The following is a 12,500-nucleotide window of genomic DNA, read 5'->3' on the forward strand; positions in this document are numbered from 1 at the left end:
TATATATATATATATATATATATATATATATATATATATATATATATATATATATATATATACATATATATATATATATATATATAAATATATATATATATATATATATATATATATATATATATATATATATATATATATATATATAAATAAATTATATTTATTGTATACATATATGTGGGTATATATATTCAAATATATGCTGTATATGTATATATATATAATATATATATATATATATATATATATATATATATATATATATATATATATATATATATATATATATATACAGATTGATTGTATGTGTATTCACATGTTGGTGTGTACTTGTTAAGAGATATATAACATCTAATTATAAGTAGAGAAAGAGTAATCATCAGGGCCAATTGGTTATGTTTGTGGTAAATAATACTGATTATAATGATTAATATGATAATAATAAAAGAAAGAAGTATATCAATGATACATGACATTTTATCTATAGAATAATATTAGAAGTGTGTGAATTTTCAAAACTATATTCAATCCTATCATATCAGAGGAATAACTCAAAATAACCAAAATAAGTAAATAAGAAATTATAGAGATGAAATACTCATTCTAATATCTACTTTTCTTTTTAACATGAAGTCCGTCAAACAAATGACTAATTCATCATATTCTTAATGATTAATTTTAACCATTCCGTCAAACAATTGACTAATTCAATATATCCTTAATGATTAATTTGGATCATTCCGTCAAACCAATGACTAATTCATTATATCCTTAATGACTAATTTTAATCATTCTGTCAAACAAATGACTAATTCATTATATCCTTAATGATTAATTTTGATCATTTCGTCAAACAAATGACTAATTCAATATATCTTTAATGATTAATGTTAATCATTCCGTACAGTATTCCGTTTATTCATTGGATCTCTTGACATTTGGCATAATTATGATATTCCAGAATCATAATAAACAGTGATTGATTAGAATAAGGGTTGATGGCACTAGAAATAATTTTGAAGAGGGAATAAATGTTCCCAAGTAATACAGTTCTACTCTTTAAGGTATGGAAATTAAAGATAAAGATCTTATGGCCCCAAAATAGTTGAAAGTACGAAAGCTAGGCAAGATGTCAAAATATCAAATTCGTGGCTGGAGTTTAGAGAATTATTTTAGGCGTTATTGAAGGATTATCTAATTGTGAAAGTTTTTTTTTTTTTTTTTTTTTTTTTTTTTTTTTTTTTTTTTTTTTTTTTTTTTTTTTTTTTTTTTTTGTAACTTTAGAAATGAGTGAAATGTCTCATAAGGCGCTGATTCGAATTACTTAAAAAACACTTAATAAAGATTATGTTTTACACAGCATGATCGTATAAGTTAAATAATGATAAGAGGTTTATGCTGACGTACACGTTTATGAATAAGCATACTTGATTATAGACAATGAAAAACGTTACAAAATTATATTCAAGTGTTGCATCCATTTGGCTGATTGTCCTCATTCTATCTGAACGAAAGGCAATTTCATTTAATGGGAAGTAAGGCTTGACAGTTATTTGATACTTTCAAAGGGCTTAACTGGACTGGATAACGTAATGTGCAGTTTCTAATAACTTTTATTAACTAGATATTTCTAAATTCGATAATAAATATCAGTATTTACAATTAACGTCTGATTAAAAGCTGTGATCAAGTAATTTTAGCACTATTTTAAACAAATGTTTCAAAGAACTCGCCAAATACATCGTTATATACCATAAACATTAAAAATTGTTGTTTTGAATAACTATTACTTTTAGAAATAACTTTATGGATTCCGCTATTTATAAATAAACTAAATAAATTTTTCATGACAAAACACTTGAAGTGGAACTCAGATATTACTCGGTGGAAGATTCCTATCACATTCCACGTTACATGATTATAAATGTTTACCATAGGCCGAAGAAGGCGACCATCCAACCTACAGAGGAAAAACATTATCAGTCGTTATTTAAATCCTGCACCTCAAAAACAAATTTTCAAGCAAGAGGGTTGTTCAAAATGTCTAGTCAGATGCCTTGGGATAATGGGGTATATCTAAATAGCCTTGTAAGAAAGCAAACTCAATTGATTTTGCTACCAAACTGAAATGGATCTAAATTAACATACTCGAATATATTAGGTAATAGTTGGGAGGGAGTCAGACAAGACTTGCCAAGGGAAGTAAGAAACTAATTACAGTTGATGGGAAAACTAAAATTATCCAAATTAAAATTAATCATAAGATTTTATTTCTACCCAATGAAAGAATGAAATGAGGTTCGTGCCAATTAGTTATAGCTCCGAGTTTTATGCTTTTATTGTTAGGAGACTTTTGGTGAAACTATCTTAAAAATTGTCTTTGGTGATTGTAAAGATTTAAATGTGAGTTTTCGTTAAGGGAGAATATTTGATGGTTTAATTTTCTCGCATGTCATTTATATATGCATCCAGAAACATGGCACTATTTACAGCAGACAGTTTTAATTCAGAACCAAAGTAATGTCTGAATACAACCATTTATATTATGCACATTGAATATGACGACATATACATACATTTTGACAGTAAAAGCGCTTTATGGGAGCTCTTGTGATAAAACTACACAAAAACAGACATTTGACAATTCACGACATTAAGAGTAACGGGGACAGTACGATGATATTAGGCTTGTTATGGGCATAGACTAGGTCTGCTTAGAGAGAGAGAGAGAGAGAGAGAGAGAGAGAGAGAGAGAGAGAGAGAGAGAGAGAGAGAGAATCCAGATCTGTTGAGAGAGAGCAATAACAAATGTAAGAAATTATATCAATGAAAGAAAAAAATATAAGAAATACATATATAAAGTATATCATATATATATATATGTATATATATATGTGTGTGTGTATATATATATATATATATATATATATATATATATATATATATATATATATATATATATATATATATATATACACACACATTGAGAAAGAAACAATATATATAAATTCAATGAAAGAACAATAAAAGATAAGAAATATATATCATGAGAAATATAAAGATATGATGTAAATTTAATGAGAGAGAGAGAGAGAGAGAGAGAGAGAGAGAGAGAGAGAGAGAGAGAGAGAGAGAGAGAGAGAGAGAGAGGCTGGACCATTGCAAAGGTGAGAGCAGCTGTCATAGTCGAGGGGATCTCCATTCATAAGCGAAGCAGAAGAGATTGTATACATCACACGAAGACCACATTTAGACCACTGCCCTGGCCCCGTTCATTGTAGATTAAAAAAGGGACTTGTGTGTCATTTGAAAACTAAGGTAAGGTTCATCATGATAACGTCATTATCATGCCTTAGTAGGTTTTAATTACGTGGACTCATGTCACCAACTTTAAAAGGAGCTTTGTCTGATCTGTTCGCCTTTTTTTTTTAATTTAAATCAGAGCAAATAGATATCTTTTTTGGAGTTATTTTCTTTAAAGAAAGTTATCTAACGTTATTCCAGATATAATGGGAATACTTAGCTATTAATTAATTATGCATTTTAGGATAGAGGGATTGATTTTGCTATGATTATTTTTATAAAAACCTACTCTAAATGAAAGAATGAGAAGCAAATTGGCTCTGACCGATTAAAAAAAAAAAAAAGAAAAAAAAAGTCCCGCTATGAAAAACCTATAAACCTAATTTTTCATTTTTCTCTTTAGAAATGCAACTATTCATCATTGTATTATAGTCTTAATATGTAGTTGATACATTATACTGTAGTATTGACTAGCTCCTATAAATGGAAGAATCATAATTGTATTGCATGAGGCCAACAACCTATGTATGTATGTATGTACTATATATATATATATATATATATATATATATATATATATATATATATATATATATAATGTGTGTGTACTCATATTTATGTTTGTTTGTACACTGTAACATGGTGTAATGATATCTGAAGTTTATTCGGAAGTGACTAACCGTAGCATTAATCCCTCTATCGTTCATTTTTAGCAACTGATATATTATTTATATCAGGAAGGGTTGTATTATTCTAGAATTTTCAGGAAACTTAGATTGTCTAACAAAGAATTTGGTCTAATGAACCATTGTTCTACGAATTTTGAAGATGATTCAGCATCTAAAGCGATAGGCTATAGTAGGTTTACAAGCTTCCAGCCTTATCTAGTTTTGTTGCTGTAGAAACAAGCTGCTAAGAATTAGGTTGATCTGCTTATTTACAGTAAATCTCTTTTTGTTGAGCTAATAAACCTTACCTTAATATAGAGGTTCTGTCGGGGCAGGGAAGGTGGTTTGGGGAATGGAGAGGGTCCCGGGTAGTGAAGGTACTAAAGTCGCCAAGTGATATCCCACTTAATTTCCTAGCGACGGCAATGGGGACATCAGGCTCGGCTGCTGCAGGATCATCTATTGGTGCTGATCCACAGAAGGACGTCTCTAATAACATACAGGATGGCGACGGTGACCGACCAGTGCCGCCAGTGATGGATCCTGTTTCTGAGCCCAGAGAAGACAGGCGACTCCTTCTTCCAGGTTGAGGTGGGAGCAAGAAGTCTGCCCAGTTATCTGGAATGGGGGATTTGCGTTCCAACATCCCTGGTTCGGAAGATAAAGAGGACAGACGATTGATGCAGTCATTCACAGGTGCTAACAGTCTTTCAAGATCTGAGTTCTCATAATCATCGCTCGCTTTGCCTTCTTTTTTTATTTCTTCAAGTTTCTCTCTTACTGTAGTTAGGTCTTCACTTGAAGACGGGCTTGTAGGCTTGTCACTATCAGAAGAATGATCAAAACTATCGGCTTTATCAGGTGTTGAAACTTCTGAATGAGCCTGGCCACCATCAGAATCTTGAGCAGCATCATGATTTATGGTAGCTGACAGTGGTGGTGGATGTTTCCGAACTGGAGGACCTTCGTGTAAATGTACTATCTCTTTCTGAAGTTTTTGCTCCTCTTGTACAAACCTAGAATCTTGGTCACTTTGTAGTCTTCGTTGTTCTTGAGTTCTGTGCTGGCTCTGATATCTAGTGGGAACAGTTTTAATTTGACGGACTGGCTTTAGGACTACATCTGGTAACTCATCAAAGTTAATCCAGGACTTTACTGGTTCTTGTACAGCTTTCTCTTGTGCTGGTGGTGCTGGTGGTGCTACAGGAGATCTGGCAGGTGACCGAGATTTAGGGGGCAAAGGCGGAGGCTTGTCATCATCATCTTGACTCTTTAAGCTATTTTCTCTATATTCTTTTCTCAACTGTCTTGGACTTCTTAGACCTTCTTGGCAGAAATCTTCCCAAGTCTTTGAAGCTTGTCTTTTCGGACTCTTCGTAGGCAAAACTTTGACCGGACCAGTTTGAGGAATATTAATCATCATTTTATCAGTCTCAGCATCTGGTGGAGTAGGGACAACATGTTTGTACTCTTCTAGGCGACCTGGAGTTATTGGTGTCGTGCTACGAGGTCTATCAATGGACTGAGTATGACGCATTTCAGGTTGCCGCTCTTTCACTGGAACCATAGGAGCTGCCAAAGGCCGTTCAAAAGGTAAACTTGTGGGTACATACGGTAGTTCTCCTTCTTCAGCTGAGTCCTGAGAAACTAGGCCTTTGTTTTCAATTTCTGGAGAGTCTATAGAAGCACCAGGTCCCTTTTGTTGTATTTTTTCTTTTGTTTTTAAGTAATCAATTTCTGAATCTCGTTCTGATTCAGAACGAGAATCAGCGTCAGCATTGGGATCAAGTGCCGAAAGTTCTGATACTGCATCAGCATCACTTGTGCGTTCTTTCTGTTTGGGCGGTAAAGAAGGCTTATCAAGTTTATCTACATCTTCCTTTTCTTTAGTTTCAGGTTGAACACTTGGTGCCACCGGTGATTGACTAGGCTTATCAAAGACATCATCTTCAAGCGTTTGTCTCTTTTCATTATTAGCAATTATTTGGGATTCTTCTGCTGGCAATTTGCCTTTAACTTTATTTTCAGCTGAATTCATGATTGAGGAAAGTTCATTATATGAACTGTCCCTTGATTGAATCATAGACTCAGTAGGTTGCTGCTGTGTTTCACTTTCACTTCCAGGTGTTCTAGTGCCTCTCAGTGGTTCTTTGATTGCTCGGTTTAATTCACTTTCCTGTCTGATCAGCCCAAATGTTGAAGATTGGTACTTTCCATCATCGTTGAATGTAAATTCTACATTTGTGATGGCCTCGTTAGCTTTGGTTTCAGAAGATGAAGAACCTTTCTCGCTACCTTTGCTTTTGTCAGAGTCTTTCTGTTTTTTAGATTTAGGTTTGAAAATTGAAAGAACGCTTCTTCTGTCATGCGTATCATCATCTAAATCTCTTTCTCTGCTCTTACTTCGACTTCGAGACCTACTTCTTGACCTGAATTCTTTCTTAGCTGACCTGATGAATTGACTAAATGGGCTTCTTCGTCCACTTGAACTTGGAGAGTCTGGAGTGACAGGACTCATAACATTATCAGATTTACGAAACAGGTTTGTAAAAGAACTTTTTCTTGAAACAGAAGGTGATGATGAAGCACTTTCCACCTCATCTCTTGTTCTTCGCCTCCTTGATTGTCTTGGAGATGCAGATGGAGTGGCAGAGGTGGTGCGTGTTCCATGATGATCTGGAGTTGTAGTTGATGGTGATGGTGAAGCTTTTGGGAGGTCTTTCAGATCTGGAACTTGAGGCACAGGTACTTTTTTCGGCATTCTTGGCGACCTAGGTGATGATTGGGAGGAAAGTGGCTGACGATGCTGCTGTTCAGAATCCCTTTGTCCAGGAGATTTTGGTAGTTGCATTGATTGTTGCTCAGTAAAGGAGGGAGAAATGGCAGTGGTGATGTGTAGTTCCTTTACTTCAGCATGTTTCTCCTTTCTGCTAGGAAATGCCTCTTTGTCTCTCGCCATTCTACTAGTAGGTGAAATTTCTGCTTCTACTGTTGATACCTGTACATAAGACAAACCATCTTGCTTAACTCTTGGCAAAGTTGCTGGTGATGAACGGAATATATCTGGAGGCTTTGCTTCCATTGGTGATTTAACTCTTTCTATCCTATCTATTGTGAAACTCATTATTCTTGTAGTAGTAACTGGTGGATCCTCTAGATCAATGCTTGGCTGTTGTATAGGACGATTTCCACAAAAAGAAGTTTCTAGTAGCATTCGATGTGGAGATGGAGACCTTCTTGGTGAACCAATGGAACCTAATGAAGATAGTCTACTGGAGTGACCACTAGTAACAGGTAGAAGGCCATCACTAATGACTGAGGAGGAAGAACCTTTTCTATTAAGTTCAGACACACGTAGTGCTTCCTCTCTTCTTTCAATCTCTGCTAACTTACATGCTCTTTCTCTTCTTTTTCTGTTTTTCTCCTCCTCATCTGCATCTAACTCCTCTGTACTGGAATGTAAGTCTGCTGCCATGTCTTCACAGTAAGAAGATTTAGCATAACCAGATATTAAATCCTTTTCCGGTGTTGATTCCTTGGAATCAGTTTCATGTGGTGAAGATGATGATGCAGTCGATACTCGTATTCTTGGGGATGCTGGCACGCTGAGCTCAGTTTTCGCTACAGGCGTGATAGGTGTGGTAGCTGTTGAAGTCTCTTCGCCAATATCTGGCAAAGTATTGCGCTCCTCAGGGCTGGAGTCTGACGTAGTCTTGTCCATGCTGAGATCCTCAAAGGAGGCGAGGGGCGCGGGGCCCATCCGCCGCTGCCGGGACGGGAAGCTAGACAGCCGGTGCCGCCCCGCATCTGACAGACTTCGTTTGTTAGAGTCCGCACTGTCAGGTATGGGGAGGCCAAAGCTGCCGGTGCTGCTAGTGGCACAGCTTTTTGGGTTACTTGTGGTGGCCATTGATAAAAGGAATTTAGGGGTGGGCTAGGGATGTGTGATGTGCAGGGGTGCAGGCGTCACGTCTTGGCAGCGGGCGGGCCGTCCCGCTTTCTTTTACAGCCTCACCTTGATGACTGTGGGCTCTCTTTTACCTGCAAATAACAAAAGATGTAATGAGTTATCCATTAGTAAAAGATTTGGCCGTTTTTACACAGAATAATATTAGTAAATTGAAGGCTTGGCAAATATAAGATGAAATAAAAGTAGACAACAACACATCAGAGCTACTATTTTTGGAGTGGATTTTGTTTCTAAGTCCTATCAGCTCTACACTGTCAAATGAAAATAGTCCGATGTTACGTTCCTATTATGTACGAGGATATATTTTTCAAGCATAGATTTTTTTTCATAAGGAAATCACACTTACAATTTGATTTTTGATGGGGACGTCAGCTGATCATACGCATATTTTATATTTGAAACCATTACCAAACTAATATTTTATGTTGACGTAAAATAGTACGAAGTTCGGCAAATATTATAGTTATACTTCTAAAAAAAATGGAATTCAACGTTCGGTGTGATTTAGAAAAGTAAAATAGTTAAAGGGACATTTTGTCATGATTTTTTTCTTTTAGTTTTATATATATGTATATATATATATATATATATATATATATATATATATATATATATATATATATATATATATATATATATTTGAGCTATGGACTAAATCCATATACAATAGTTGTCCTTTAACCTTGATGATAACTAAATTGAAAATTCTTAACGTCAGACTTTTTTCATGTTTTGGCAGTGTTTTATGGGATTAAAAGGCAAAGAGCCTGCTTAACAGGGATGTAGAGCCGTAGCCTATAGTCTAAAAACATATCTCCGCATATTCTAGTCTATAAGGTTTCTTCTACAGTAAGGGTTTCATGACTCCTGTACTAAAGGAGTAAACGAATTCCATACCACAATATTTTAAGCAATCATTATAGTATTCTAAAAGGCATTTTAAAAGAAAGAAGACTTTAGGTTCTAGTGCTAATAAAGATCCAGGGTTACTATCAATTGTCCTATTGTTTATAGAAAGGTAAAATAACTACTGCTATTCAAAGATGTAGGGTCTCTAAACGGAGAGATTCATACGAGTCTCTTTTATTGTTTGAAAATTATTACTCTCAGTTTGTGATGAGCACACACAACAAGTGAAGGAATTATATCAGATGTGCTAAAAACAAGATAAAAGGGCATTGATGCCCATCCGAAAACTTTGCGTCTTTGGTGTAAATAGTTTTCAAAAGTAATGCTTCTGATAATTGTTCTAATGCATTCACTGAAATCAGTGATGGCTTCGAATGCAACGTGAACGTATGTCAGGTGAGATGAAATGTCAGTGGCATGAATAAGCGTGTAGGAAGCTTGGAATCTTCAAAACTCTTTCGTCAAAGAACATTTAAGACGCATTTTTACTTTGGATAGACCTGTTGCAGAAAGTTAAAGCGTGTGCCAATGCCACATAAATAAACCTTTATTTAAAAGACCATGACCCAGAGCTCTCCTTGGAAGTCTTGAGGTAGCTTAAGGATTTATATTCACCAGAGTATCTTATCATAATGAGAGATCATGAGAGTGTTTTATCCCGATCATTATGGCGTTATTAAATTAATTATTTGTTGTTTTTATTTAATTTCTTTACAAAGTTAAAGGAACTCAATTATGCTTTGTGAAAACTACTTTATTCAGCTAATTTCTTAGGCATGCAACATCAATTTTAGCCTACTTTACTTATATTATGCCACTTATCTTAATAAAGTTGATCTCTCAAAGTTGACAATTACTCTCGAATTCAACATTTTAATGCAAAGCTGTGAGTAAATGCTGAGAAAATACGAATTAAAAAAATCATTCACCAAGACCAGGTCGATCTACGTCACCCTAATGAAAAAATCATTTTATCATTCCTGAGGGAGCCTACTTGGGAAAAAAAAAAAATTAGGTCCTTCATCTCTACTGTTGTATATCAGGATGCATAACAACAAGCAGGTTTTACTGTACGTTTCAACGGAGGAAAACTCCAGACTCTTTGCACTGAAAGAAAGAAAAGCAGAAAGAAAAAAGGCGTCAGAATCTGTAGTTCATGACAGTGGGAGGTTTTAATCTCTTGTCTTATTAATAAAGAAACAGTATTAAGGGGAATATTTTGAACTTCGTCTTAGGAATGTCTTATAAAGATGATAGAAAAGGTGGGGGTTTAATGGTTATCTTCAATCAAAGGGGAATTAGCATTCGATCCAGCTAAGATTGTTGAAACTTAGTTTACTCTAGTCTATGTTCAAGTTCATTATTTCAACTATTTTAGAGTATAACTAAAGATATATCGAAATTCAGTGCACTAGTTTACTAAATATTTATAACTCGTAAGTACATTATATAAATATACACAACATGCTTTGATAAGTTTATTAGGAAAATATTCAAAGAAAATATTTGTAATTTTTTTTTACCCCCCTTCTCTCTCTCTCTCTCTCTCTCTCTCTCTCTCTCTCTCTCTCTCTCTCTCTCTCTCTCTCTCTCTCTCTCTCTCTCTCTCTCTCAGGAAAGTGATGGTCCATTTGAGTAATGGTCGTCCAAGTGAGTGCCTCGCTTCCTCTCCAATAGTTCTCTTGGGATCTCATTTCCTTATTCACTATTCTCTTCTCTGAGTTTATTCCTCCTCTTATGAGGGGCCATGGCGCTTAAAAGTACACATCCCAACTGCTCTTGTCCTCAGGGGCCTTGGCGATTCGCTGTCAGGCGTCAGGTCTTGAAGAGGAAACTTTGGCGCAGGCTTCACACATAGCTGTTAGATTCCTCGTGTCCATGCCTGTCTCCGCCAGGCATTTTGGTTCGAGCTTCTTGTTTATTTTGGTGAATTTTGATCTTATGCATTCTGCTGGGTTTTGAGACTTATTTATTTTGCTGGGCTTCGAGTTAATTGTTAATTTTGCTCGATTTTAAACTTCTTATTTATTCTACTAAGTTTTGAGCTTTCTTTACATGGTTTTAAACTTCGTATTTTTTTTTCGCTTGGTTTGGACATGTTCTTTATTCTGTTGAGTTATGACTTTTTTATCATTTATTTATCATGGGTTTTGAGCAGCTTCCTATTTAGTTTGGTGGGTTTTGAGCTTTATTTTTTGTGGGTTTTTAGCTTCTTATTTATTCTGAGCTTCTTAGTTATCCTTCTGGGTTTTGAACTTTTTTCTTATTCTGCTGGGTTTTTAACTTTTTATTTATTTTCCTGGGATGTGAGATTCTTGTTTATTTTGTAGGGTTTTAAGCTTTCTGTACATTTTCTTGGTTTTAAGCTTACTATACATTTTTTTGTGGTTTCAGCTTTTTTTTTTATTCTGTTGGATTCTGAGTTCCATATTTATTCTTCTGGTTTTGAGCTTCTATTTTTCTGCAGGGATTCGGCTTCTTATTTTCTTTATTAGACTTTGAGCTTTTTAATCTTTCGATAGTGTTTTGAGTTTTTTTGTTTCGTATGGTTTTGAACTTCCTTTTTATTCTATATGGTGTTGAACTTCTTATCTCTTCCGTAGCGTTTAGAGCTTCTTATCTATTCTGCCTGGGTTTCAGCTTCTCCAGGACCTGTTGCCATTTAATGGTACAATTTTCTATTTTTTTTCCAAAAGCTGAGGCGTTAAACCTAAGCTTTTATCAATAAATCAGTGAGCCACTAAATCCAGTACTGAACTAGTGCGTTAACAGGTTACAGGTTGTGAGTTAGTAAGTTACTACATCAGTTGATTAGTAAGTTACAATGACTGTATGTAAACATATATTTACCTTATAGTTGAGTTTTTAAACCATTTAAAAAAAGAAAAAAAAACTTTCCGGTTGCAAAAGGGTAAAGGTTAGGATTGACGAAAAGTAAAACCAACCCAAAATGGTAAATCTCTTATCTAACAGTATTATGTCTTAGGCAATTACAGTGTTCTTGATGTATGATGGTATCATATAATATAGGTAAATTCAGTCATTTCCTAGAAACCGAATTTTAAATATCCATCATAACTCTTTTAAACCTCAGTTACTTTACACAGATAAACTTACAATAATTTCAACTACACAGACTCAAAACTTTCAGTGGAGAGTGTATCCAAGATCTGGGAGGAAATAGAAACATTCAAAGGTCATTCTATCTATCCAAAGTACACTCACGTGTGCACACACACACATACACACACGCACACACATAATATATATATATATATATATATATATATATATATATATATATATATATATATATTTATATATATATATATATATATGTATGTATATATATACACATACATACATACATATATGTATAGTAGTACCTCGGTTTACGAGTAACTTTGAATACGAGCACATTTGGTTATAAACATACACATTCAAATTGGATTACGAGCATTTCATCGATCTGCGAGCAAAAGTTTCACTCTATATGGGCATTTTCTGGGGACATTACTAATAAGACTACCTTGCGATGGGCAGAAAGCAGCCACGTAGTTTCCTTACACACCGACCTAATGTTCATGCTGTGTTTATGTGATTTTTAGGCCATTGTTTTTTCACATTAGCTTTCACCCACCCTCCCTTTC

At 34.6% G+C, this 12,500-nt stretch overlaps 1 protein-coding gene across 7 annotated transcripts in view; it reads right to left on the reverse strand.

The window, feature by feature from the left end:
• LOC137645881 (enolase-phosphatase E1) overlaps positions 1-12,500 on the reverse strand; it is a 232,690-nt gene that overhangs the window by 18,317 nt on the left and 201,873 nt on the right. For 3 of the 7 annotated variants that reach the window (XM_068378896.1, XM_068378899.1, XM_068378898.1), the window contains exon 2: positions 4,280-8,012. In XM_068378896.1, coding sequence (XP_068234997.1) covers positions 4,280-7,881 — 3,602 coding nt within the window. In that variant the 5' untranslated portion in view covers positions 7,882-8,012. Of the gene's footprint in view, positions 1-4,279; positions 8,013-9,924; positions 9,958-12,500 lie in introns of all 7 variants that reach the window. The other 4 variants (XM_068378900.1, XM_068378902.1, XM_068378901.1 and 1 more) reach the window with 2 other exon arrangements.

The sequence above is a fragment of the Palaemon carinicauda genome, chromosome 8 (assembly GCF_036898095.1).
Source record: "Palaemon carinicauda isolate YSFRI2023 chromosome 8, ASM3689809v2, whole genome shotgun sequence".
NCBI classification, from domain to species: domain Eukaryota; kingdom Metazoa; phylum Arthropoda; class Malacostraca; order Decapoda; family Palaemonidae; genus Palaemon; species Palaemon carinicauda.